Source organism: Lissotriton vulgaris, chromosome 5 (genome assembly GCF_964263255.1).
Source record: "Lissotriton vulgaris chromosome 5, aLisVul1.2, whole genome shotgun sequence".
Taxonomy (NCBI): Eukaryota; Metazoa; Chordata; class Amphibia; order Caudata; family Salamandridae; genus Lissotriton; species Lissotriton vulgaris.
In genome coordinates this window covers 197,000,652-197,028,543 of record NC_141693.1, presented here as the reverse complement: position 1 = coordinate 197,028,543, position 27,892 = coordinate 197,000,652, and the positions used below count along the sequence as shown (strand labels likewise).

Here is a 27,892-nt window from a genome sequence, read left to right as displayed (position 1 = left end):
TAACTGGTAAGCCAAGAGCACATTCCAAAGGGGGGAAAGCAACTTCTACCGCTTGAAACACAAATTTTACCCTGTCAGAAATTTGTATGGAGCAACTGGAAATCTTTTCACACGTTCACTGGATGTTAGTCTAGATGAAGATTATAGAACTGAAGCTATGGTGGGTCATGCAAATTTGAGAAATATATTCAATTAATGAACTCAAGTAGATTTCTTGACCTTTTCTGCATCCTTTCTTGGTATATAATTCAATTTTTCATTGCACTGAGGATATGCTTACAACTTTATTCTACGTTCAACACCATTAGAGATAATTCTACGACGTAAAAGGTCATTTTCCGTGCTTGTAATTCCAGTTCTGCATGATAGGTATTCTCATTGAAGTCATGAACAATTGTCGCTGTTTCACGGCTGACAATGCACTGCATTTGTTTACAGATACTTCTTTTTGGATGTTCTATAATCCAGTTGAAAATGAACGGAGCCTGTGAGGCAAACTGCCAGTACAATGTATGCTGGGTAATGGAAGCTGCTGGATCTTTTAAAGTTAGTCTATGTCGAATGCAGTTGATGCCCTTATGACCTAACCCTCACTTTTCTCTTCATTGTTTTCTCTGCAGCTACAGCAGGTTTTAGGTTAGTTTATATTTTATGGCATTGGTCACATGAAATGCTGCAATATTGTTCACAGTTACAATTAAACTACCATCGATTTCTACAGTAAAAATACAGTTAAAGCAGGCATGTAATAAATTTATGAGGAGATAGTGCAGCTGCAAAAGAATCTCCTACACATCAAACAGCCGCCCATTCGCAAAAGAAAATTGATTAACTTAAAATTCTCTTCACAAAGTATCTGCTCCTAGTTTTCAATATCAACTAGTTGACCAGTTCCATCTTTTGTTCTCCAGATTTTGAAAGGGTTCTATTTTAAACAGAAAATATCTTTCACTTTATTCAATGTAAATTAAGGGATCATTTAAATTATGGCAGGTAGCACCCATTCCACCTTGTCTGCAGAGGCCCCGGTCTCCACTCCATATAGTGAGAAGCCTGTTTCCCTGAAAGGAATCTCACTGCCTTCAAAAGCATACACAGGTAGAGCGGATGCACCGAAAACAAAGGTTTGTGATGAGAAGGTGTAATGTTTTTGGCCTCATTTTGTTTACTTTTCTATCCTGAAACAAACTCCCCAAACAGACGTTTGTGTGAGAAAAAAAAAACAATTTTCCTAATGCTCATGGATGTTTTCTTACTGGATGTAAGTCATTCTTTGTTCTCACCTGCCCAAGACTCTTATGTCTTACATGGCATGGAAACCCAGTGACTGTTTTCTCCTCTTAAAAGAGATGTGGGGACCTTGACTGTAACATGGCAGCCTAGTGGCAAATGGGACTTCAAGTTGGGGGTTTCCACGCGTGGATTGTACTGTGGATCGGCGGGTGTGGAAATTATGTTGTTCTCGACCTCGAACTGGGATGCGGAGCTGTGAGTTTGGTAGGACAGGAGAAACGCCAATTTACAATGGTTCTCTCATTCTACCAAACCCTTATGGACACCCTTAATATGTTCTCTGTGAAGGTAATGCGTCACAGTTCTGATGTTTCAAGGACATTGAAGTATGTTTGAAAAGAATCTCTTCCTTTAATAATTCGTAATTTTTTCAACGAAAATGTTGGTCTCACAATAATAAAGCAACACTATGGCAAGGTGGGTCATCTCTTGCTTACTAAACGTTTAATACAAGATATGTTCAGCATCCTTTTAGATTTAATGCTTATTACACCAATCTAAAGTAGCATTATTGAATTATCCAAGGGCATATATCCATTGCATACATTTACTAGGAACTCTTTTGACTAATCTGCATGTCTTTTGTATGCATAGCTCATTGAGTGTATCTTACTGCAGAGGAGTAGCTAATCATGATGTTCTCAGAAACCTGTTTGCTTGATGATTGATGTGGCATATGCTACTAATGTTTTTAGAACTTTTAAATCATGTTATCACCCAGTTGTGAACCTATAAACCAAAGCAGCTGATTAAGGAAAAAGTGTCTTATTGGTGATTCTAGTATTCTTAGTTCTGATGCTCAACCTTCAACAGCCAAACAGATTTTTTTTTGAAAAGCATATGCCTTTCTCCTGCAAAGCATTGTGGGAAAAGACTTGTGGGAAATGAGCTGGAACTGTTGGTGGAATATAGACGAGATTATGGGTGGCTAGGCCACTGCACAAGGAGCAGCCTCTGTTGTTGGTTCCCTCCTCAAAACAATATAAAGTGTCCACATAAGGAAATCCTGGGCAAGAGAAAGCAAATGGAAGCAGAATCATGCCATGTCTACATTCCCAACCAATTTTGAAAGGCAAATTAAGAGGGCCTGGATCTTCACTGCAAAAATCAAAATAAAAGATCTGTAAACAAAAAAAAATAAGAGTGCAGGAATCACAATGAAGGTAATTTGCCTTTGTTGGTTCTATTTATATAGCACTTGACAAACCAAGGTTTGTGGACGTTTTGTTTACATGAGAAGCTAAAAATTGACGTGTTATTAATCAACAGGTTGTTGGAGGATTATATGCAAGCCATAGAAGGGGTGGAAAAGAATCTACTTCGTAAGTCGGTGCCCAGTCGTCTGACCTTTGTGGGGGAACTTGCGCACAACCGTTTCAGCCCAAAGATGGTAACTATCAATATTTATTCCTTGTGCTTGGGTCTGGTTCTGTTTTGTTCATAATTTGTTTCTCTCTCATCTTATCAGTGTCTCGTACACGTACAGGTGTATATCATTTTTCTCTCTCGTCTTATCAGTGTTTCTAGTACAATTACATTGGTACCCTTGACCTACAATAAAAAAGACATATTGCCAATTTCACTCACCATTGAGACCCTGATCCCCTACCACAGTAGGCAGCTAGGAATATTTTTCCAGGAGAATTATTTTTATTTTGGGGATATATTGTATGTAAGACTGAAAATAGTGTTACACTTTATTGTAATTGTAAAATGGTGTGCGAAGGTTGTGAGGCAGCGGGCAGTCTACATCAAGGAAAAAGGTTGTGCTGCTCCAACATATGCTGTATTTGCTTTCCAAGTTGACACAGGCACTTTTAAATCTGCCTCTGGTTGCTGTATGTAGCTTATTTACATATGACTTACGGTGTGGACAGTTTTGAGGATCCACGTGACACTGCGTTAGAAATTAAGTCTCCTATTTTTCAAGCGATTCTAGAGGTTAAATAATTTCTGTTTTGGCCTCCTTTCCAGTCCGAACTAGTTGAAACTTTCCCACCAAGTCGTTGTTGAGACTAGGAGCTGTGTCATTAATCAAAAAGTCATCGTGGTTGACGTTTCAACTTCTGCATGTACTAAATACTCCTTCGTCCTGTCAAAGCCTGTGACCTCATTGACAGTCCTGCAGACAAAAATGCAAGAACCTGTTTATTTTATAGTCATCACGATGGACTTCTCTCAGATGTTCATAAAATCTAGAATATCTCTGCACATATGCGCAATCTTGTAACACAGGTTTAAACGATTTTGTGTTCTATGCCAATCAAATGAACAGAAAATGTGTCAAGAAAGCTACATATACTAGTTGTTGTTTTCCTTAAATACTAGTTCACCAAATGGCAGGTTAAACAGTATATGTTGTGAAAAACGCTACCCAATTACTGTACTTTAGATTAAAAGAAAAGTAGGAACTGGTGCAACAGGGTAAACAGATACATAACAGAATTAGACCCTGATCCCTTAAGAACCTTAGAAGTGCCTGTATGGTTGGTCTTCCTGACTGCCCACTCCATGAAAGACTAAAGGATCTTTCAAAGATGTCAATAGGAAGCTGTAGGACTGGGAATGAGTGAAAGAAAGGAAAATTGGTTATAGGATGTCACCTACAGTATCAAGGGGGCTAGCGGGGTTCACCAGTCCACCCTCTCTATCTTTCAGATGTCTCTTCTGAAGGTGAGTGGGAATATGCTCGTTGTTCCTGGCAAACATCATCTCAATTGATGATAAGGAGGTCAACTTCTAGGCTTTCTACGTCAATACATATTTTCAACAGGGAGCCATACCCATGCTTAAACATCAGGAGACTCCAAGTTGTCTGAGAGAACATAAAGACACATGTCAATACCAAGAAACATTTTGCTGTTGCTGGCTCTCCACCTCTGAGTCTTTCTTTTTGGTGAGGGCGGGGTCATCTTCCACCTGGAAGACCAAAGTTCCACCTGCACCAACTCCTTCTGAGCCCTGCAGATCGGGTGTATCCAATGAAGTATGATGACCAATCCCACCCCCTGCAGAGGCAAGTTCTCCACAGAAGGTTCAGCCTTTGTCAGAGGTCCATGATGCAAGTCACACTTAATGGCCTGTTACCCAACCCTGTTGAGATAAAGTAATTTCTCCAGGTCTGTATCATGGCGGTTGCAGAGATTTTTCTATCTGGGTGTTCCAGCAAGTGATGCAGAGAACAGGAGACTCTCATTGATGTTGTGGTGCTTGCTGCTCTTAGTCACCTAGTCCAATGAGAGAAAGATGGTGCAGGTCTTTGTCTCAAGATTCAAGCTCTATATTTTGCTTGTCTAAATAGTGAAATTCACTGTTTTTCTCCAGATTGTCCCAGCAAGAATCTTTCCGATTCATAATCTGATGTGTTTTTATGAACTCTCAAATAGAACTGCAAAGAAATTCAATTTACAGACTGCCACTCTTGAGGTCAGTGCATGAATCATTTTTCAGGTGAAGCCTCAAGCTCATCTTACTGAGACTTTAGTTCCTGGACTTCTTCAGCCTATGATGTGACTGTCACAACCGCTTTCTCTCTTGAGGCTCTCACACAAACTCTGGAGATGTTTTTCAGATCACCAGATGTTGATCCCAAGTTCCTGGAGATGATGGTCCCAGTAGATTTCTTGGTTTTTGAAGCTGCAAAGAAGTTTAATGTAGATGGCTTGACTTCCTCTACAGAAGCAAAGTAGCAGATGGGATATGCTGGCGAGGAAAATGTGTCGGACATCACCTGGTATTGTTAAAGCAGACCCTCTTCAGTTCTCTGAAATGGTTATGCTCAATCCGTTTGGGGCTCAGTTCCTGGCATGTCTTCCAGGAGAAAGAGACAATTATCCAGAGATTGTTAAAGATCAAATCATAACATCTGATAATCTAATTGGTGTAGGAGAGAATACTGCAGATCTGGCTTACTGCTGAAATTTTTTGTTTTTTAGGTTTTTGTTTTTTGCCATTTTATGTAACAAGTACGAACAGTCCGCAAATAATGCACAATTATATTATGGGAAAATATTGTGGTAAAACGAGAACCATTAAACCGAAAACAGGCATCACATTAAGAGGCACATTCGTGTGATACATCATTCTATTAGGAAATCGAGGAAATCATCAACACATTTAAGTCCGAGATCAAAAGCTACAAAAGATAGGAATAGAAGAATTGCATGGTGTGCAGAAAGACTAGGTCATTGCATGACCAGAGAATATAATTAATGTTCAGCCATCAATGGGCTGTAGTAGAAGTTTCAGAATTCTGTGTGTCTGTTACGCGCGGACAGCCAGGTCAGGAAGGGTCCCCAGATGTCCTTGGGTTGAGATGCTGGGGCAGGAGTTACCAATATGTAGCCAGTTGTTCCTGGCAGAATGTGATATCCAATACCCAGGATGCAACAGTAGATGCATTGCAACATGGCATTTGGCTAGGAGCAAAAGCATGGCTAGCAGCCAAAATGACCCGGGGCAGCGCCCTGCACATCGCCCAACAAGCTTAGTTTGAGTGAAGGGGATAATTGGGTCGTAAGTACCTCATTAATTGACTCAATTATGATAGCCCAGAAGTGTTCGATGTCCGGGCCACTCCAGGCAATTTACAAGAAAGATGCATCTGGTCATGCACATCTCCAGCAGTCGGACCCTGGACGGAGTCCCATACGCTTAAGTTGTAGGGGTATTCTGTAGATGCGATGTAAAAATTACTCCTGACATTTTTCATGGGGTTCCAGAGACATACTATTTCTGGCAAACTTTGCTGACCCCTGATGTGCAAACAAACCCAGACAATGCGGGCATTGGCTTTCATCAATTCATCTTTCAGTCCTTAGGTGTATGAGAAAATACAGAAAATTAAATCTAAGGTGGAGACCTTGATATCTGTGGGACTACTAAAGAGTTTCCATGCTGTGAGAAACAGAATCATTCTTTGGAGTGGGTGACTACCCACCGCAAGGAACAATCACATCCTTGTCAGAGTTAACCAAAGTCAATTAAATGGAGCTCAACCGCCTGGTAGCTATGGCACTGAACTGACAGGTGTAACTTAAGTCAATGTGCAAAGTAATTATGCAGTACGTGAACAATGATGAAGTCAAGATGCAAAACAAAAATAAAATTCTAAACTGAATTAGAAAAACCAAGTAAAATGTTATAAACAAAATGACATAAATCCATGAAAAGGGGGCAGGAGATGTCAATGGTCATGATAGACCAGGATATAAGTGCAATTTAAAGTTGACGCTGATCGAGCGGGTGTCGAATACACTTGCCAGGTTTCTGCTGTCACGATTTTACCTACTGACTTAGTCCTTCACGTCCCACAAGAGTACACTTCTAAAGCCTCCCAGGACCTCTGGTGAGCCACTTAGAGACTTACAGGGTGTCGGGCATAGGCCAAAAGCAGGATTCCATTGCCACTGGTCAGCTGAGCAGTTTCACAAAAGGCCTCTTGCAGTTTGTTGTATTCCTGTAAATTGAAATGGAGGTCAGCCTTATGACTCTTGTAGTCCACTGCTATGTCCTGGGTACAAGAGGTAATGCGCTCTTTCCTTCAGGGCTCTTTCAGGTTACAGCCACCCGGAAAAATCCATTTCTGAAATTCTGTTTGTCCAGAAATGTTCTGAAAGTGGGCCTGCAGGTGCCACATTATTGTCTGGTCCAACTAGTGGGTGGTGGGGACTCCTGAGCACTATCTAACTAATGGGGTAAATGTTTCCGGGGCCAATTCTTCTCACGTTTTTGGTAGTTCCTGTTTGCCTTGCTTATATAGGCACAAATGCCATTTGGCAGGGCATTTTCAAGATGACAAAAGTCTCTGGCAACACTGAAACTGCGCACTGAGAGATGGGTGTGTGAGCGTCTTAGGGAAATCACCAGTGTCCTTCCACATTGTAGTAGATGTATTGGTTAGTTGAGCTCGTGTGAGCTAGTGTTTATTACTGGCTCGTGTTGAGCCATGTTGTGCTCGTGTTATTGTATTTCTTTGAATGCATGAGTGTGTTCTGGGCTCGTGGGTCTCTCAGTGACTGCAGTTGCTGGGAGGACTTTGGGCTGAGAGCACACGATATTTGTGGGTGAATTACTTGGAGAATAAACCTATACTTCTTCAGACAAGGAACTGTGGACAATCCTAATTATTACACACATCTAACACTAGGATCTAGTTTAAAGTGGACACTATACCCACTACGAACTCAGAGACAGAAGCCTGGGAGGACAAAAGCAAGGTTTTCCAGCAACCAAGTGTAACACATGACTCAATATACCTTTCATTCGGAATTTGACAGTCCGGTGTTAAGGATGCTCACAGCCACAACTCTGAATATTTAGTGGCGTCATCTTTGCACATTCAGTTTGTCTGTGGTTTGCTCCCTGGACGCATTTTCAAAGCTCGTTCACACCTATTCAAGGCTGAGCACAGGCTGGGAGAAGCTGGAGAGCTAATGCAAATTAGCCTCCAGGAACTTCAGACAGGGTAGAGTTATTTCCTTAATAGGTTTTTAAATTCTTACTTCACAATTTAATTGGATTTGTAATATCTATAAAAAAAATAGGGCTATAGTTATTTTTTTTTTAACTAGTACATTTCACGAGTTAGCATAGTAGTATTTTAATCTGCTCTTTTGTTTTCTACATAGATCAGCTAGGCCTGCAACCGTGAAAATTGCTTTTTGGGCCTTGTCACTGTAGGGACATGGTAATATTTATTTTTTACATGTCCCACTTTTAAAAACCATTCACCATATCTTGTGGTCTATAAGGCTTACAGAGGGTGACTTACCAATATATATCAAGCATTTACAATGCAATAGGTCTCGCAGTGACAATGTTTAGAGCTATTAGTATTGTAAATGTAATACTTTTTTATAATGCTGTTCTTTTCTAAAAAGTATACAGTATATATTAGAAATTATGCACCATCAGACAAGGGCTGTGTCGAGAGCAAATGGGCGGGGTTCACACTGCAGACAGATTCTCCTTGCGTGGCACCCTCCGCACTCATTGGGGCGACCCACAAAAGCATGTTCGAGGCATGTGGGCTGCTGAATTCATATCTGTGCATAGATCGCCGCCTAGTGTTGGGTCCGGATGATTGCACATTGTTGTCCTGGAAGAGTCTTCGAAGTATCACGAGATAGGTGGCTCCTCCCCTGGACTACAGTGCGCATGGGCATCCTCAGATTGTTTTTTTCCGCCACTCGACCCGATCTTCGATCTACAATGGAAAGAAGCCCATTTAAGAGGTGTCCACTTTGCAATGCAATATACCCGCACATTGATGCCCACCCAGTGTGCAACAAGTGCCTGTCCCTGGATCACAACGAAGCCACCTGTATGGCCTGTGCCCGGTTCAGGTCGAAGAAAACTCTTCGGATTCGACGCGCGGCTCGATTGGAGTTGCAGAGATCAGCGCCTGTTCCAGAAAACCTCTTCGGGACCGAAGACGAAGAGGTCGTTGATCTAGAGGATCGGGAATACCACTCAGATCCGGCTTCGGGCCATGACTCCGAGTATGACGCCGAAGACTAAGAGGTGCTAGAAGAAGACGGAAACGTCGTCGAAGAGGTAGGAGACGACGCAGAGGCCCTTGGGGCCGTAGAAGATAGCTCAGGCGAGGAGCTAGGCCCAACCGGCTGTACGGGGGCCGACGATGACGCACTCAATAAGGCTCAGGTCGAGGGATCGCCACAAGGCCTTACCCGAGATCTACAGACTTGTTCTACAGCCCCGCATAAAGGCCCGGCTTCGAACATTGATAAAGAGCAGTCGCTATCGAAACCGCCATCGGTCGATCCAAAGAAATCGAAACCAAAAGCATCTCTGCCAAAACCGAAACCAAAAGTGCAACTAACTCTGGTCGGCTCCAAGGCCTCAAACCCCTCGGAGCCGAAGAAACAGAAAATGGCCGTCGATGCCGAAAAACTCAAGAAGGTCGTCGAACCGAAGGTTGGCGCACCGAAGACCAAGGTCAAGGCTGTCGAACCAACTAGGCCGACGCCGAAGGGAGTCGACACACACAAAAGGCTCGAACCGAAAGAAGGGGTAGATCCACGGTCGAGGCCTGCGGACAAGACGAAGACTGGCTCCAAGGACCCTGTCGAGTCGACACAGCCAAGTCCATTCATAGCCAAAGAAGTGTCGGAGTCACTCCAACGCATCAAAGATAAGGCTACAGCGGTCGTGCCGAAGAAGGCCCCAACACCAAAGCTGGTCGGAAACATTCAGACCACGTCGACACCGATCAAATTCGGGTTGCCACCCACGGTGGGTCCGAAGATGTTCGAACCAAAAAGAGGTATTGGAGCCATTAAAAAAGTGTCGACGGACATGGAAGCTACTGAAGAGCCTGAAGAACAGGAGTCTATGCAAGTCATAGACTCGGAAACTGGTAGACTGTTCATATATAAAAGGAAAATCATACCAGAAACACCCATGGAGTCATATAAGATTCCCTTAAAAAAGAAGAGGGATTCAACAACGTCATCAGCTCTTGTGGAACCCCTCCATTCCTATGGACAAGAACCTCAGAATATTTTACCCACATACTCAGATGTGGATGCAGGGGATGACGAAAATGAAGATGAGGCTTATCATTTGGACTCTGATCCCGATGATCAAAACCAACCATGGTCTGACTCAAGGGATCCGCAGACTGCCCCTGACACACATGTATACAGTGTGAAAACATCTCCTACTGAGGACACTGCTGCCTTTAACACCCTTATTAAAAGAGCGGCAAGTAACCATGACGTCGAGCTACATGCTGACCCTGTGGAGGAAGACTTTCTGGTCGACACCTTTTCCACTTCAGAAAGAACAGTCAAAACCCTGCCCATGCTAAAAGGGGTCCTTAAGCATGCTGGTGACATTTTTAAGGAAAGCACTAGGGCCAGGGTGTTAAACCCAAGGATTGAAAAAAAAATATAGACCGGCACCTGTGGACCCTACTTATATAAGAGGACAGTTGCCATTGGACTCATTAGTTGTTTCTAATGCACGTAAGAGAGCAAACTCCCAGACTACAGGTGATGCTCCTCCTCCTGACAAAGAGTCAAAAGTACTGGAAACTTCAGGAAAGAGGGTGGCAGCGCAGGCAGCGAACATCTGGCGTATTGCCAACACTCAGGCACTCTTAGCAAGATATGACAGGTCCCATTATGATACCCTTGAGACACTGTTGCAACACCTACCAGATCAGTAAAAGGAGGGTGCAGAACTACTGATCCAGGAAGGAAAGCTTATAACCAATGCTTCCATCAAGTGCGCGCTAGACGCGGCTGACACTGTAGCCAGGGCCATTAACACTAGCGTTATGTTGAGGAGACATGCCTGGTTGAGAATCTCAGGATTCAAACCAGAAATACAAACTTCTATCCTCAATCAGCCAGTTAACCCGGACTACTTATTTGGCCCTGAGGTTGACACCACACTTGAAAAGATTAAAAAAGACACGGAGACTGCAAAGTCTATGGGGGCTCTGCAGTCACAGCAGTTTCGGTGTGGTTCCTTTCGTCGCTCCAATACTAGGGGACCTTCAAGAGGCCAATCCACACAACAAACACAGTACAATAAAGGAGGTACACAATCCACCTACAACAAGAAAAACCGGGGTGGATATCGTGAAAACAACACCAAGGGCAGAGGAAGAGGAAACAACAGTTCCAGATCCTCTGCCAATAACAAACAGTGACGCCCTGTCACTGCCCTCCGACCATATAACACCTGTCGGGGGGAGACTACAACAGTTCCTGCCAGTCTGGAAGTCCATCACCACAGACAGGTGGGTGAGAGACATTGTCCAGCACGGGTATTGTCTGGAATTAACATCCACTCCACCCAACATACCACCAAGACCCCGTCCTATGTCCGCAGAGCACTTACACTTATTGCAGCAGGAGGTCATCAGCATACTGCAAAAAGGAGCCATAGAGCTCGTGCCTGTAGAAGACCAAGGCTCAGGAGTGTATTCTCTGTACTTTTTAATACCCAAAAAGGACGGGTCTCTCAGACCTATACTAGACCTCAGGCCTCTAAACAGTTACATTCTGTCAGAGCATTTTCATATGCTCACCTTACAGCAGGTTCTGCCGTTACTCAGTCAGGGAGACTTCCTCGCAACACTGGATCTAAAGGATGCGTATTTCCATATACCCATACACCCATCACACAGACAGTATCTCAGGTTCACTATTCAAAATCAACATTATCAGTTCAAAGTCCTCCCTTTCGGAGTAACAACGGCACCCAGGGTGTTCACGAAGTGTCTGGCGACGTAGCAGCACACCTAAGGAGACGGCACATACATGTCTACCCTTATCTGGACGACTGGCTTATTCAAGCAAAGACGGCCCAGCAGTGTGCCAGCCACATGTCCCACACCATTCATCTTCTTCACAGTCTGGGATTCTCGCTGAATTATCCAAAGTCACATCTTCAACCCGCCCACGTGCGACAGTACCTGGGCGCGACAATAGACACTCTGGCAGCTAAAGCTCAGCGAGGATAAACAGCATGCAATTGCTGATACAAAAATTCAGACCTCAACACACGCTTCCAGCAAGAGTGTTCATGCAGTTGGTAGACATGATGGCCTCCTGCATCTTCATAGTCCCGCACGCGAGACTACATATGCGTCCGGTTCAGGAGTGCCTGGCACGTCAGTGGAATCAGGCTCAATGACAGTTAAAGGACCTAGTGTTGGTGAGCGGTCAGGCATTCAACTCTCTGCATTGGTGGAACCCACAAAACCTTTGCAAGGGCCGACCATTCCAAGAGCCTGTGCCACAGATTATACTGACGACGGACGCGTCTCTCCAGGGATGGAGAAGATGCGCATCAACCTTCTGGAATTGATGACAATCTTCATGGCGATGAAGGCTTTCAAAGTACACTTGTGCAACAAGGTCGTGTTGATCCGGACGGACAACATGACTGCCATGTACTACATACAGAAGCAGGGAGGTACACACTCTCCAAAGTTGTCTCATCTGGCTCAGAGCATGTGGAAGTGGGCCATTCAAAGGAACATCTTCCTCATGGCGGAACACCTCCCGGGCAAAGACAACCAGATGGCGGATCTGCTCAGCAGACACAGCCACCAGATGCACGAGTGGGAGATACATCCATCAGTACTCCAACCGTACTTCCAGCAGTGGGGTCATCCAGAGATAGACCTATTCGCCACAAGGGAAAACGCAAAATGCCAAAGCTTCGCCGCCAGGTTCCCACATCCGCAGTCTCAGGGCAATGCGATATGGATGAACTGGTCAGGCAGGTTTGTGTACGCTTTTCCCCCAGCACCTCTAATACCGCTGGTGGCACACAAGCTGAGGCAACACTCGATGACACTCATCCTGGTTGCTCCAACGTGGGCACGCCAGCCATGGTACACCACGCTAGTAGAACTTTCCGTGGTACTGCATCAAAGACTGGGGCTAACACCCAGACTTTTAACGCAGAGCCATGGCGAAATTCAGCACCCAGATCCGCAACAGCTCAACCTGGCGATCTGGCTCCTGAAGTCTTAGAATTTGGCTACCTCAACTTGCCACCAGAATGCATGAACATCAAGGAGGCAAGGAGACACACAACCAGAGCATGTTATGCGGCTAAATGGAAGAGGTTTGTCATATATTGTAACAATAATGACATTGACCCGCTGGATGCATCTATTCAAAACATTATCTGTTATTTGTTGCACTTATACAGATGCAATCTGGCGTACCGTTCCATTCGTATACATTTATCCGCAATAGCGGCTTCTCTTCAAAACAGGCAGCACCTCTCACTATTCAGAGTGCCTGCCATTAAAGCTTTTCTGGAGGGACTCAAGAGTGATCCCTCCCAGACACCCACCTTCACCTGTATGGAACCTGAATGTGGTCCTCACCAGACTGATGGGACAGCCTTTTGAACCTCTACACTCTTGTGAGATTCAATTTCTTCCCTGGAAAGTTGCTTTCCTAGTAGCCATTACCTCACTAAGAAGAGTTAGTGAACTCCAGGCACTAACATTCAAGAGCCATTCATACAGATCCACGCAAATAGAGTTGTACTACGCACCAACCCTACGTTCATGCCTAAGGTGATTTTGCAGTTCCACATGAACCAAACCATAGAACTGCCTGTTTTCTATCCTAAACCAGAAAATGTCGCAGAGAGATCTCTACACACATTAGACGTCAAACGAGCTCTAATGTTCTATATAGACAGAACTAAGGATTTCAGGAAAACAAAACTGTTTGTTGCCTTTTCTCCACAGCACAAAGGCAACCCCATTTCCAAAGCAGGAATAGCCAGATGGATAGTAAGTGCATACAAATTTGCTACGCAAAGACTAAACGCACACTAACCATTCCTCCAAGAGCACACTCCACACGTAAGTTAAGAGCATCCATGGCTTTCCTGGGGAATATTCCTTTAGAAGAGATATGCAAGGCAGCCACATGGTCCACTACACATACATTTACGAAACACTACTGTGTAGATGTGCATTCAAGACAGCAGGCAGCTGTAGGACAGGCTGTTCTCAAAACTCTTTTTCAGACTGCTGCAGCTGGCACGGGCAGCCGCCGCTAATAGGAGGGACTGCTATATAATCTATGCACAGATATGAATTCAGCAGCCCACATGCCTCAAACCGAATATGCTACTTACCAGTATGCATCTGTTCTTGGCATGTAGGGCTGCTGACATTCATATCACCCACCCTCCTCCCCGGTGCCTGTAGCAGCTGTAGCATTCAGAATTACTATGGAGCATGGACATCACTCACTGTATTACACTACATCTCTGCCACAATGGCGAAAAACAATCTGAGGATGCCCTTGCGCACTGTAGTCCAGGGGAGGAGCCACCTATCTCGTGATACTTGGAAGACTCTTCCAGGACAACAATGTGCAATCATCCGGACCCAACACTAGGCGGCGATCTATGCACAGATATGAATGTCAGCAGCCCTACATGCCAAGAACAGATGCATACTGGTAAGTAGCATATTCGTTATGCGCATGGGCCCGGAATCGTGACCTCCCTATATATCAGTAAAAGTGAAAAGAGGGCACAGTCCTTTATAATTTGGGCTAATTGGATTTGTATAATTCTTGAATATTTTGTTCCTTTGCTATTCAGGTGTTTTGTAGGCTATTCACAAAGTCATGTAAAATCACATCAAAGAGCACTGCTTCACATACTCCAAAATGGTGGTGCGAATAAGTCTTCATGGCTCTGCGGCTTGGTTTTCTCGAAATTACCCTGTCTACATCACGTGCATTAACTCTGAACATGTCCAGGTTCCTACATGAGCTGAAGACAGAATAACTCGGAAATACTGAGTGGTAATTAGCGCTCTGTGCTTTCCGAGCGGTACAACCAACGTCACTGACTTATTTACACTCCTCTCAATGTCCTTACGCCTCACTAAGAGACCAAGGGGTGATCAATGGAATATTTGAGGCCTCTGAGCAACTTCTGTTGACTGATTCATATGCAAGTGTTCCAACCATCGCTTTGTGTTGCTTTAGTGTAATGCCCTATGTGTATCTGGGTATTCCCAGATGTGGGCAGGCGCTCACTGTGCCATAAGATCCAAACTGCACTTCATTGATTACATCCAACTAGGCTCAAACCGGTCTAGGGTTGTTGTGTTCCCATTCACAGGGGTATTAAACTATATTTCTTTCACGAAATAAAGTGTTGTGGCAGGGTTGAGAGACTGATGTATGGATCTGGACAAGTCTAAAATAATGTGTAGTTTGGCAAATTGTAACTACAGTGTGGCATGTTGTGTTGGGACTTTGTAAGAGGTGTCTTATTGGTACATACTTTTTGGGAGCCCAGTGGCAGCCTGTTTTATGGCAAAGCTGTGCTCTGTTGGCTATATTTTTTTATTTTACATCATTTATTGTTTGTGCAGCACTAGGACATTCTAGAGCCTGCTTCAAAGCACTTTCACAGGGAGGGTTGCAGGGAGCGAGTCAAGGATACGAAAAAACAAACAGAATTACCAGAAATACGTCTGTGCTGTCAGTAGAGATGGTGATGGTAAGCGTGTCTGAAGCCAGGTGTGTTGCATGCTCCGTTTAATGTGCTGTGCTGGAGGTTTGTGTCTTTATTTGATTGTAAGTGCTGCTGGAAGCTGTGAAGAAGTCTATACATCAGCAGAGCTGCAAGAAAAGGTTGATGACAGAAGTTAAGCTGTAACTTACCTTAACGTCAACGAGCCGGGCGATAATTACAGCACATGATTTTTTTTTTTTTGTTATTCATAACACGGTCAAATCCCCAAGTTTTTACACATTGGAACTATCCATTTTTTCCTTTGCATCCGATATCCTGGGCAAAAAAATACAACATGCAATTCATTTTCTGAGTCCGCTGAACTGCCTGGACAGTTAGTTGGGGTGGGAGGGCACCATCTACTCGTGAGGGTTCTAATTGGCAGGGAGCCGTGCCTCCATTGGAGATAGTTTTCTCGAGCCAGGAGGACTGATGTCATTCAGGGCAGACTCAAATTTATAATAATCCTTGTTAGTCAGGAATGCGTTGGTCAGAGTTCCTGATTGGGCATTTGCTAGTCGTGCAATTAAATTATGTTCAAGGTATAGATTAGCCAGCTGCTTAAGTGATATATTAAAGCATGCTTGCTCCGGGTTGCTCCACATAAGAGGGAGGCTAAGCCTCTCAAATTCCTGTCTTATGTATTTCAACCAGGAAAGTTGCCATGCGTTGGGCAGTCTTAGGACCTCGGCAAGCTCTTGCCTGTATATGTTAAGCTCTGGTGTGGCCCAGAGTCGCCTCCAAAAGGTCAGCGGTTTAAGGCCCAGTTCCTCATTAAGAGGTCTTAGGCCCAGGTCAAGCCTTAGGGGCAACAGTTGGGTGCTAGATGGAAGTAAAACCAACTGCCTGAGAAACTTGTTTTCTGCGGTGACTAACGTGGGGGCACATTTGTGTCCCCACAATTCGCCACCGTAGACTACCACCCCTCGAGCCTGCAATTTGTAGATTTTTAACGGTGATCCAATTGTTTGACTTTAGCTTTACTTAAAAGTTTGATAATGCCCCCTGCCTTCTGAGTGAGCTTTAGTTGCGATTTCGTTTGGTGTTGAGTCCATGTCATGCTCTCATTGAGAGTTAGACCCAGGTACTGCACTCTTTCGAGGCGGGCTCCTCCGATCACAGGACTTGGGCGTGTCACTGTCGGGGGGGGGGGGGGGTTAAAAATCATGAATTTTGTTTTTGAAGTGTTTATTTCCAGGCCCCATTCATGGCCGAAATCTACAAAGGCATCCAAGACTCGCTGGATACCCATGGGGGTCTTCGAAAGCAGTAGGGTGTCATCCGCGAACACTATCGCGGAGACCCCTACCCCAGCCAGCCTTGGAGAGTCTCCTTGGCGAGCGCATTCAGGTGGGCGATTACCCCGTTGACAAAGAGGCAAAACAGGGTGGGCACCAAGACGCACCCCTGCCTCACCCATCTGCCAACAGGGAAGCTAGATGACAAGTTGCCTTCCCTCCCACACCTAGCGTGCGCAAGGTTCCCTGTGTGGAGTCGGATTATAATAATAAGCAGAGGGGCAGGAATGCCCATATCTGTGAGCACACTCCACAGTTTCGTGCGTGGGACCAGGTCGAAGGCCGCAACTAGATCCACGAACACTGCATATAGTGAACCGCCCTTGATTTTGACAGTTTTCCAGAATAAGAGGGTTAGTCGGAAAACCTGGTCCGTGGTCGCGACGTTCCTTCGAAAGCCTGCCTGATATGATTTACCTTTTGCCACCACATGATTTAGTCAACTCTGCTGCATAATTGGAGCCATCCATGCCGCATAATTCCAGCAGACCTGCAAATTTTTTCATTAAAAGACACTGGCCCTTTCACGAGTAAAGCTTCAAGAGTCCGCCAGTGAATCTTCAAAAGTCCACCACCAAGCGAAAAGGAAAAGCAAACGGCGGTCTGAGTGCAGAGAAGTACAGTAAATATTCATCGCTCCTCAAAGCGAACAGTTTCTCTCTTATCGAGCAGCGCCAAAAAAAGAGTGATTTGGCAATGTGGGCATTAGTTGACGGAAAGGGAAAGCCTTCTCTGCAGAGTTCAGTCCCTGCGAGTCCCGGACCAGAGCATGCTTGGGATGTGTTTGCGTAGACAGCTAGTGGAACAGTACAGTGGGTTGAGCGCTTGCTGTTGTGACATGCATGCAACTTGCAGACCACTGACTGGAATGTCGCCAAGGATGGCTCAGCCGTTCATTCCGCTACAACAGTTAAAGTTGAACACTGGAGTTAATAAATTATTAATTATTCAAAATAAAATTTAATTTAAGGTGTGAAGGACATGGACGACTCTCGCAAGCAATAGTTCAGCTTCCCCAGTAAAATAATTAAGACTGTAGGGGCTCAAGAAATGTGTTTCATACCATGGCCCCAGCAGTATTTTACAGCAAGAGCGTCAGTCACGTGAACAATACTAAAGCACAATATCACATTGAAAGCACTCAAAGGAAAGTAATACGACAGAAGTGTACCCTTCACCAACTGATTCTAACGTTCCATATAGCGCTTACTATCGCAGTCTTGCATCTTTATAGAGCTGTAAAACTCAGGCGTCCATGAACGTAAGGATCATTTAATCCATCAGAAAGTTGAAAGGCAATGTCAGCCTCACTAATCAAACCGATGATTTGCGAAGCGGGCAGAGCTCAGCCTCAGCAGGCACATTAACTCGCCAAAATACTTTTCCGACAGAATACACGGCACGCTTTTAAAGATATGAGCGCTCCAGAGGCCCAGGCCTGCTGCTCCCCGGTGGGTGATGTGCAGAGCCTTGGGGAGCAGGACTGTCCTGGAGAGGAGGCTCAAGGACACTTTTTCCCTGCAGATATCGTTAATGAGATGTTGCTGATCATTAGCTCCAGCTGAATCATACAAAGCTGGTGTCCTCGTGTGCCTCTCTGACGTAAACCGAGCGCCTGTGGTAAAGGTACACCCAGGACAGAGGCCCGATGTTAACAAACTACGAACTAGGATAACAAGCATTGAAGAAAGCTGTGCTCGAAACCGAAACCTTTTGTGGGGCGGGACTTCTGTCTTCTGAAGCCCGCGCCCACGGAGTGGCTGGCCCAGAGAGGACCAGTGGTGATGCGGGGCTCCCATGCCTGAAGGAGAGCCCCGCGGAGGATGCAGAGTCTGGAGTGGCGGTGAGTGGGGTTAGTTGTACGGAGGGGGGGGGGGTGTCTCTCTGTGTGTGCGCTCGTGTGTGTGCGGGGGCGGCGAAGGGGGGGTGCCGCTCTGTATATGTGCGTGTATGCGCTCGTGTGTGTGTGGGGGCGGCGGAGGTGTGGTGTGCATCTCTGTATGTGTGCGCTTGTGTGAGTGCATGCGTGTAGGTGTGTGTGTGTCTGTGTGCATGTGTGCATGTGCGAAAGCAGGGGGAGGTGTGCCTCTGTGTGTTGGAGGCTAAAGGAGACAAGAGAAGGTGAACGCGCGCGCGACCTGATCCGATGACGGCATGTGCACATCTCTTGTCTCCTCTTGCCTCGTTGTAAGCTAAGCTGACAACCATAGGTCTGGCTGCGACATCGCTTCGCGATGCGTCGCAGGGCGAGACCTAAAAAGGGGACTTCTTTCCTTTCAAAACGGTTAATTTAACAGGTTGAACTGCTCGGATTTACAGTGCAGCAACCAGTTTACTTAGTGTTCACATGTAGCAATGTTTGCACTCGTACTATAATGGATGACACAATAGGTGTTGCAGTCTACAATTGGCATTTTACTTCCAGGCCCTGTTTTCACTTTTTACACTCTATACTAGGGACTTACAGGAAAGTTAAATGTGCCAATCAGGAATAAGCCAGCTAAAACATGGTTAAAAGGGGAGTACAGATACCTTACTACTGGTTAGTAGAGGTAAGGTGCACAGAGTTTTAAAGCCAACAAAGGCAAAAAATCTGGAGTGACCATGCAGAAAAGGCAGATTTCCCACACTGTACTAGAGTATGAATTTGAGCTCTGTTGGTACCTGTTGAGTCTGAGGTTTTCAGGCAGATCAAGTAAAACTTGCAGTGACTGGGAAGAGAGAACATAATGAAATGTTACTTGTGATCCGAGTTACACATCTTATCATTCACTTAAAGGCATAGGAAAAGTGGCGGACATGTTGTTTGTGTTAAACTCCCTGTACATTTTTGCAGCATAGTCAAATACCTATAATAATAGGATTTAGGAGTATCAAGGATTTTATTCTGTCATAAAGAGTCCTTCTTTGGAGTCTGGAGAGTTGATCTGCTCTGTCGGTTAAACTCCCAAGTTGTGTCACAGACACCTGGAGGAAACATATGATCCACCACTACAAAGGCCTCTCTGGTGGTATGACCAGATTTACACTGGCGTTAGACTGTTTTAGTGAGATGATAACCTTTGGTATGAGCATATTTGCAAGTTCGATAATGGTCCAGGTAGTGACTTTCTTCACTAGTGCTGGAAAGAACTTGTTGAGGTTTATCTGTAGCACTTGATCTTTGAGTAACTTGGAGGGTGTCCGAAAGTTTTGCTAAGATTTCTTGAAAAAAGCCGGCTGTGTGAGCCAGTTGTCCAGGTATGGATACATATGTTTTTATCCTGAGATGCACTTCCACCACTAAAGGTGTGTGCAGGGGTAATTTCAGGCCAAAAGTCCAGACTTTTTGATAGGATTGTGATCTTTTCTTGATCAGAACCTATGAATTTCCAGGGCTTTCTTGTGGTTCGGATGGCAAAGGTGCCTAACCTAAATATCTATTTTGCATATTCAGCTCTGACAGTGGAGTTGAGGGATGATCTTGTCGATATTGTAGCATTGTGAGTTATTAATTTCTCAATGTTACTCATTTGTATTTAAGCCCAACATTGACATGTATTCCTGCTTGAAGCCACTTGTTCATACAAGAAAATAATGGGAATAAATGATGTGGAAGATCTGCTGATGCAATGCGTTGTTTGATCCATTAGGTGTAGTGCAGTGCCCTGGTTAACAAGTGGCTCTCATCCTGTGTGTGCTATACTTCACAGGAACAAAATAGGCATTCAGAACATACATTTTTCATCAGAACTAAGGTTGCTGAAGGTATCTTGGCGTTCCAGAAGGAAGAAGAAAATACAATTTTCAGTAAAAAAAAAAACTGAGTTTCTGAATTTTGTCCAAATGGTATAGAATAGATTTTTTTATTGCTGGGGGGTTACTCAACAAACCTTGCTAGGGTTTCGATGGTCTAAGTCATTAGGTTCATTAAGATTGGAACCAAATGAATTAGCAGCGTTAAAGATATTCGATGCTGCAGCATTTCATATTAATGACTATCGGGCTTAGAGTATGTATACAACTTTGATAGTTAATTGAAGCCTTATGTATAAATGCATCATCTAAGGCATAACAACACCTCATAGGAGACTATTACGAATATTCAAACAATTATGTAAAAAAGAAAGAAGAAAGTTAAAATGATGGTGTCCCTAGCCCACACGAGCTATGCTTACATGGCAAATTTCACAAAAACGATAAACCTCACTCGACTGAGCTGGACCAAGCTGATTTCCGTGGCCTCTTGAAAACACTTAGGGAAGATGAGGTTTGCTGTTCCCATGGTAATGACCTTGTGAACAGTGGGAATATGGCCAACTTGCATAATTCTTGAAGGAAATGCCACTGAAGAGCCTAAGGAATATCCCCTCGAGGAGTCACGCAAGTCATTTTTTCAACTCCTGAATCATGAGTTCTTGTGTAGGAACTTTTGGTGCAAGAGTCGCCTCAATAGGCTGTTTATTTGACTTTTAATCAATCCACGTGTTACAAATGAAGGGAGATGAACTGTTGTAAATTAATCTCGGAACCTAGTATAAATTTCCCGATTCATGCCTGTTGGACCCGGCCCGTTGGGCAGGTTCACCCCTAGACTTTTTGCTTTTTCCTAGCCTGTTTATGGAACCTGGTGTTGGTGATTTTAGGCCTCTGCGCACTTTTTCACTGTGGTACAGTGTAAAGTGCTTGAGCTCTCTGTGAATGAGTGGTGAGTGACCTGCCCTCCCATAGGAATGAATGGGGAATATGTATGCCCATGGTAGTTCCTGATGTGTGGGGAGTGCAGGGGCGAGTTTGGTATGTATGAACTCGTGAGAATGAATGCTTCAAAATGATATATGCGGCATGATTGCGTCTAGTCTAGAAGCGCCACTTTTAGAAGTTGGCATATTTGTGTAATTTGTGTCTAGCGTGTGATTGGCTGGTGAGCCTGGCCCAGAGTGCCTGGGCCTGCTTGTGGATTGACTGTCTGGTTTGAGGATGACAGGGGCTGGAGAGCCCAGGAGGTTGTATGAGTCAGCCCATGGATGAAAGGCAGCATCTGCTGCCAGGGAAGTGGGAGGAGGTGGCACCTGATAGTGAAGGGCTGTGCCTGCCTAACTACAAAGCTGGCTCCACCTCCCGCTGGGCGACTGTCACCTCTGTCCCTGATACTGAAGGGACTTCCCTCTAAACCAGTCCAGCTGGTTCTCACACTGAGACTTCAAAGACTTCAAAGACTTTTCACTGTATAAGAAGGGGCTGTGTCCCCTTCCAAAATGTTCTTGTTTCTGACTTGAATCTACCAGGGGCTGGTGCTGCCCAGCCCCTGGATGCCTGGAGGACTTCTGGGGGACCCCTCTGCCTTGCCTGGGCTGAGGGGGGGGACTTTGCTGGACTTTCCTGGATGACTGGACTGCTGAAGGACTTCCTGGGACCCTCTGCCTTGCCTGGGGTGATGGGAGACTTTGTTTTGGCCCTGGAAGCCTTGTCCTGTAATGCCCTGCAGCTGCTGGGACCCTCCTTGCTGTGGGGGTCCTTTCTGGGGCATTTTGGTGCTTTCTGGGCTCTCCAGCGCCTCGTGGGCGCTTTCCTATCCTGATTGCTGGCAGAGCGCTGTGGTTATCCCGTGGGGGGAAGCGCTCCTGCCCTGTGACTGCCCGAGTGCTTCATGTGCACTCTTATCTGATTTGCGGGTGCCACCCCGACTATGGCGCCCTTTGCGCGTGCCTACCCCGCTTATCTATCTTATTCTAGTCTCGAGGGTGTCCACCCCTCGGTTTGCCCTTGTTAATCACCGCCGCGGCCCCTTCGCGCCGCCATCAGGAAGCCAGGCATCGTAATGCCTGACACGGGGCGGGACTTCCGGTTTTCGGAGGAAGTCCCCGCCGCCGCGCACCGATTGGCTGCCGGCGCCCGACGAGAAGAAGAGGAAGAGTGATGGCGGCTGGTCTGCAGGGCTCCCGTGAGCGGAGGGAGCCCTGCATTGAGAGGAGCGGTAGCGGGGGGGCGCGAGGCACATTGTCGGTGCCTGCCCCCACCGCGAGTGAAGGAGAGCCGCCGCCCGGAGGAGCCCGCCCCTGAGAGCCTGGTGAGTCAGCAGGGCTGGGGGGGGGGCTCCGTGTGGCTGCGGTTAGGTGCCGGTCGAGGCACTGAGGAAGGGCGGCCCCGAATGGCAGTGGGTCACCCCACCGTGGTTGCAGAGCCCGTGAGAGGCTCTGGGGGGCATGTTGGGAAGCTAGAGTCCCCCGTAGGGGACTCCACCGTGAATGTCGAGTCAGGGCGGCCCCGATTGGCAGCGGGTCGCCCCAACGTTCTAGAGCCCCGAGAGGCTCCCTGGGGGGGGGCATTTTAATTGGAGGGGGGCGCCGGGGCACATTGTCGGTGCCCGCCCCCTCCTACCAGGGAGCACATTGTTTTTAGAGCCTGAGAGCTCCAACGTCTGGGGCATGTGTGACATGCCCAGAGCCTGTGTGGCTCCAGCAGTGGCACAGTTGGCGCCTAAGGGCCAGTGAGGGCCCTGGCTCAGTTTTGTTATTCCCCAGCTGCCCAGCACTTTGTGGGCAGCTGCCACGTTTAGGCTTTTGTACTTTTGAAACTGGCGCTGCATGGCAGCGCACCCTGACTTTGGACTCAGGGCATCTTTGCCCCACAAGGCCAGTTGGCCTAGGGACTGCCACAGGTAGTGGCTTATGTAGTGTTGGCGCAATGTGATTTCTATGCTTTTTAATAGTTATTGCTAATGTGAGTTTTTGCGCTATTGATTTATTATGCACCTCTGAATGTGTTATTGCATCATGTGTCTTTTCTTTCCCTTATTACTCCTCTGAATGTAGGTTGGTGCATCATGAGTAATGTGTTCTTTCTTAGACCCCTAAACGCTGTGTGATTCTTAGGTGGTTGTCTTTATTACTCCTCTGAATGTAGGTTATTGCATCATGGGTAATTTGTTCTTTTCCTAGACCCCTAAACGCTGAGTGATACTTAGGTGGTTGTCTTTTCTACTCCTCTGAATGTAGGTTTATTGCATCATGAGTAATGTATTCTTTCTTAGACCCCTAAATGCTGTGTGATACTTATGTGGTTCTTCTTTTTTTTAGTACAGGTGGTCCTAGTAAGGTCCTGGTTCCTGTTACCAGTGGTTACTGGTTGTTATCTTTGATTATTATTTTATGTTACATTTATTCTTTATTCCAGAAGTGATTTTACATTCTACATTTGATCTAAAAGTGCTATATCTGATTCTGACAGGCGCCCATGTGGCCCTGTCTTGTGTAAATAATCCCTGTGAATATTGCCCGTGCCAGTTGGCACCATGTATATTGTGTGATTTCATCTGATGTGGTTTTATAATACAAAAGTTATTTTTATAATAACCTTGTGTGGAGTCTCTTTTGTGGTGTGCCTAGTATGTTGTTGCTGTTGTGCGCTGGCGCAAATGCTTTACACATTGCCTCCGAGTTTAGCCTTACTGCTTGTGCCAAGCTACCAAGGGGGTGAGCAGGGGTTATCTTGGCGTGTGACTTCCTTGCCCTGACTAGAATGGTGGTTTCTGCCTGGCTTTGGCGTCCGCCTTAGTCTACCAGAAATAGCCAGTTCTAACATTGTTGGTCAGCGGTGCGGATTTGGACTTGTGTTTGCGCAGTGCCATAGCGACAACTGGCTACATTACAAAACTCTGCAATTGTTTTTTTTCAGATAGTCACATGTATGGGATTATTGTTTTTGATTTTTTTCCTCAAGTGTCATTTTCAAATGTGTTTCTGCGCTTTATGTTTTGTGGCAAATGAGAGAAAGTGACAGGGCGGGACGCCATTAGAGGGGGAGGTTACCATAGATTAGGAATCCCTTGCTGGGTCCTGTGTCCAATCCCAAATCCTGTCCCTGTGTGGGTAGATGGAAGAGAGGGAGTGTGAGGAGAAATGACTAGCTCAGGAGGGTGGTTGTTCCCTGAGTGTAGTGTGTGTGTCTGGATTCCCCAGTGTGGTAGGATCCAGTGGTGGCAGCTTAAATGTGTCCAGTGCGTGTCAATTCCCATTCCCCGCTCCCAGAGTTTGGTACCTGTGTCACGTGTGGTCAGGTTGAGTGATCAGGGGTGGTAGAAACTGCCTTACCAGTCCGGGGGGGGGGGGGGGGGAGTGTGTGAATGAGCGATGTGCTGAACTGGAGGAGTTGGTGTGAGTTTTCTTTTTGTCAAAGAGCTTGCATGAGAGGTGTACCTCTGGTGGTGTGCAGGAGGTCCTGCAGAGGAACTGGACAAGAAGGTGGATGTCTGGCGGTGTGCTAGATGTCTTGCAGAGGCATTAGGAGGTGATTCTAATAGGAGTGGCTTGTATATCTGATGATCCTGTGAAGGGGAAGAGGTTCAAGTGTAACCCAGCTAGGTCCCAGTAGTATGGTAGGGGTGTAGGGGCTCACGCCCTGTCTCAGTGGAGGCGGGGTGAGTGTGGGACGGTGTGTCCCACGTTGGCCTGAAACCCTATCTCGGGGCCTGGAGGGTTCCCTAAGGGAGCGCCAGGTCAGGGGCCTAAGCTGTACATAGGTCATTTGAGGAGGATCTTTCTGTGTCTAGAGGACGGGGAGTGTCTGTAACCAGAACTCCGGCGGTCCTAGTGTTGGGCAGTACCGCTCCTAAGTGGAGGGTGCAGAAGTCCTGGCTCGCTGAGCATTTGACCGTCCAGAGTGCTTGACCATTTGTGGGGCCTCTGGAGGTCGTTCCCCGAGGAGGGGGGAAAGCCGGGTTGGGGTTGTGGCCTGACCTGGAAGGAGTACTGAAGGAAAGTGTGTCACTGATACGCCGCTGGCGTGTGCTCTGTCTAGCCTGGGACATACTGAGAATTACCCTGTGATAGGGAGTACTGGAGGAGAGCGTGTCGCTGATACGCCGCTGGCGTGTGCTCTGTCTAGCCTGAGACATACTGGAAGGGGGTGCAGAGGGACGGTGTCCTTACTTCTGACCCCGGTGCAACCTGAGGGTTTAGATCTTAGGTTGGGAGATTAGGAAACTTCTAGGTCAAGAGGAATCTCTGCCAAAGTGGATCAGCTGAAGAGACTGAGGGGGCTGCCCTTGCTGTGTGTTCTGGGGCTCACCTGCAGTTTGTTGTTTCCACTAAGGTAGAGGAAAGGGGACTTTGCTGTGTGCTGTGTCCCCCCACCTGCTTGAAGAGGAACTGTGCTGTGTGCTTTGTACCTCAGAAGTGAAATAGTTTCCAGGTGGTAGACCAGTGATGGAGTGAGGTCCTGATCTGGTAGGAGAATTGTGTTCTGGTGAAGTACTTTTCTGTGAGGGTGCGGAAACCCAGAAGTAGAGGTAGGGTGGGGCATTCTTGCCCGTGACCTCTGGTCAGCCTGAGGGTATGGTCCCTAGGTTGTTGGATCAGTGGTAGTTGTAGCTACACTGAGAGAGAGAGTGGAGAATGGCTATTGTGTGCCAGGGGTTACTACCCCCCACTCTGTGGATTAGTTAGGACCTGTAATTTGGATAGCCTATGGCCTGGTCTTGGCTATGGATGACTAGGGAGTACCAGTGGGGTATCCTAGTTGTGTCAGAGAGTTATTGTTTGGAGGTAACCAGGTGGGTTCAGAGTGGCGAAAAACTGGAGGGTGTCCCTGCCGTGCGGGTCCGTGTCCGTGTTTTGTCGCCCAAAGCAAGGAAGCCCATCACTGGATTGATTGGTCTACCCTGCGTTTTGGCTGGAAGGGGGTTGTGTTGGACCCGGCCCATTGGGCAGGTTCACCCCTAGACTTTTTGCTTTTTCCTAGCCTGTTTATGGAAACTGGTGTTGGTGATTTTAGGCCTCTGCGCACTTTTTCACTGTGGTACAGTGTAAAGTGCTTGAGCTCTCTGTGAATGAGTAGTGAGTGACCTGCCCTCCCATAGGAATGAATGGGGAATATGTATGCCCATGGTAGTTCCTGATGTGTGGGGAGTGAAGGGGCGAGTTTGGTATGTATGAACTCGTGAGAATGAATGCTGCAAAATGATATATGCGGCATGATTGTGTCTAGTCTAGAAGCGCCACTTTTAGAAGTTGGCATATTTGTGTAATTTGTGTCTAGCGTGTGATTGGCTGGTGAGCCTGGCCCAGAGTGCCTGGGCCTGCTTGTGGATTGACTGTCTGGTTTGAGGATGACAGGGGCTGGAGAGCCCAGGAGGTTGTATGAGTCAGCCCATGGATGAAAGGCAGCATCTGCTGCCAGGGAAGTGGGAGGAGATGGCACCTGATAGTGAAGGGCTGTGCCTGCCTAACTACAAAGCTGGCTCCACCTCCCGCTGGGCGACTGTCACCTCTGTCCCTGATACTGAAGGGACTTCCCTCTAAACCAGTCCAGCTGGTTCTCACACTGAGACTTCAAAGACTTTTCACTGTATAAGAAGGGGCTGTGTCCCCTTCCAAAATGTTCTTGTTTCTGACTTGAATCTACCAGGTGCGGGCGCTGCCCAGCCCCTGGATACCTGGAGGACTTCTGGGGGACCCCTCTGCCTTGCCTGGGCTGAGGGGGGGACTTTGCTGGACTTTCCTGGATGACTGGACTGCTGAAGGACTTCATGGGACCCTCTGCCTTGCCTGGGGTGATGGGAGACTTTGTTTTGGCCCTGGAAGCCTTGTCCTGTAATGCCCTGCAGCTGCTGGGACCCTCCTTGCTGTGGGGGTCCTTTCTGGGGCGTTTTGGTGCTTTCTGGGCTCTCCAGCGCCTCGTTGGCGCTTTCCTATCCTGATTGCTGGCAGAGCGCTGTGGTTATCCCGTGGGGGGAAGCGCTCCTGCCCTGTGACTGCCCGAGTGCTTCGTGTGCACTCTTATCTGATTTGCGGGTGCCACCCCGACTATGGCGCCCTTTGCGAGTGCTTACCTCGCTTATCTATCTTATTTTAGTCTCGAGGGTGTCCACCCCTCGGTTTGCCCCTGTTAATCACCGCCGCGGCCCCTTCGCGCCGCCATCAGGAAGCCAGGCATCGTTATGCCTGACACGGGGCGGGACTTCCGGTTTTCGGAGGAAGTCCCGCGCACCGATTGGCTGCCGGCGCCCGGGGAGAAGAGGAGGAAGAGTGATGGCGGCTGGTCTGCAGGGCTCCCGTGAGCGGAGGGAGCCCTGCAGTGAGAGGAGCGGTAGCGGGGGGGGGCGCGAGGCACATTGTCGGTGCCTGCCCCCACCGCGAGTGAAGGAGAGCCGCCGCCCGGAGGAGCCCGCCCCTGAGAGCCCGGTGAGTCAGCAGGGCTGGGGGGGGCTCAGTGTGGCTGCGGTTAGGTGCCGGTCGAGGCACTGAGGAAGGGCGGCCCCGAATGGCAGTGGG

The 27,892-nt window shown here is 46.9% G+C and overlaps 1 protein-coding gene across 1 annotated transcript in view; it reads left to right on the top strand.

Moving 5' to 3' along the window:
- MAN1B1 (mannosidase alpha class 1B member 1) overlaps positions 1-27,892 on the top strand; it is a 387,442-nt gene that overhangs the window by 303,806 nt on the left and 55,744 nt on the right. The window contains exon 10 of the mRNA XM_086921150.1: positions 2,563-2,683. Within this exon, the coding sequence (XP_086777276.1) occupies positions 2,563-2,683 (121 nt within the window). The remainder of the gene's footprint in view (positions 1-2,562; positions 2,684-27,892) is intronic.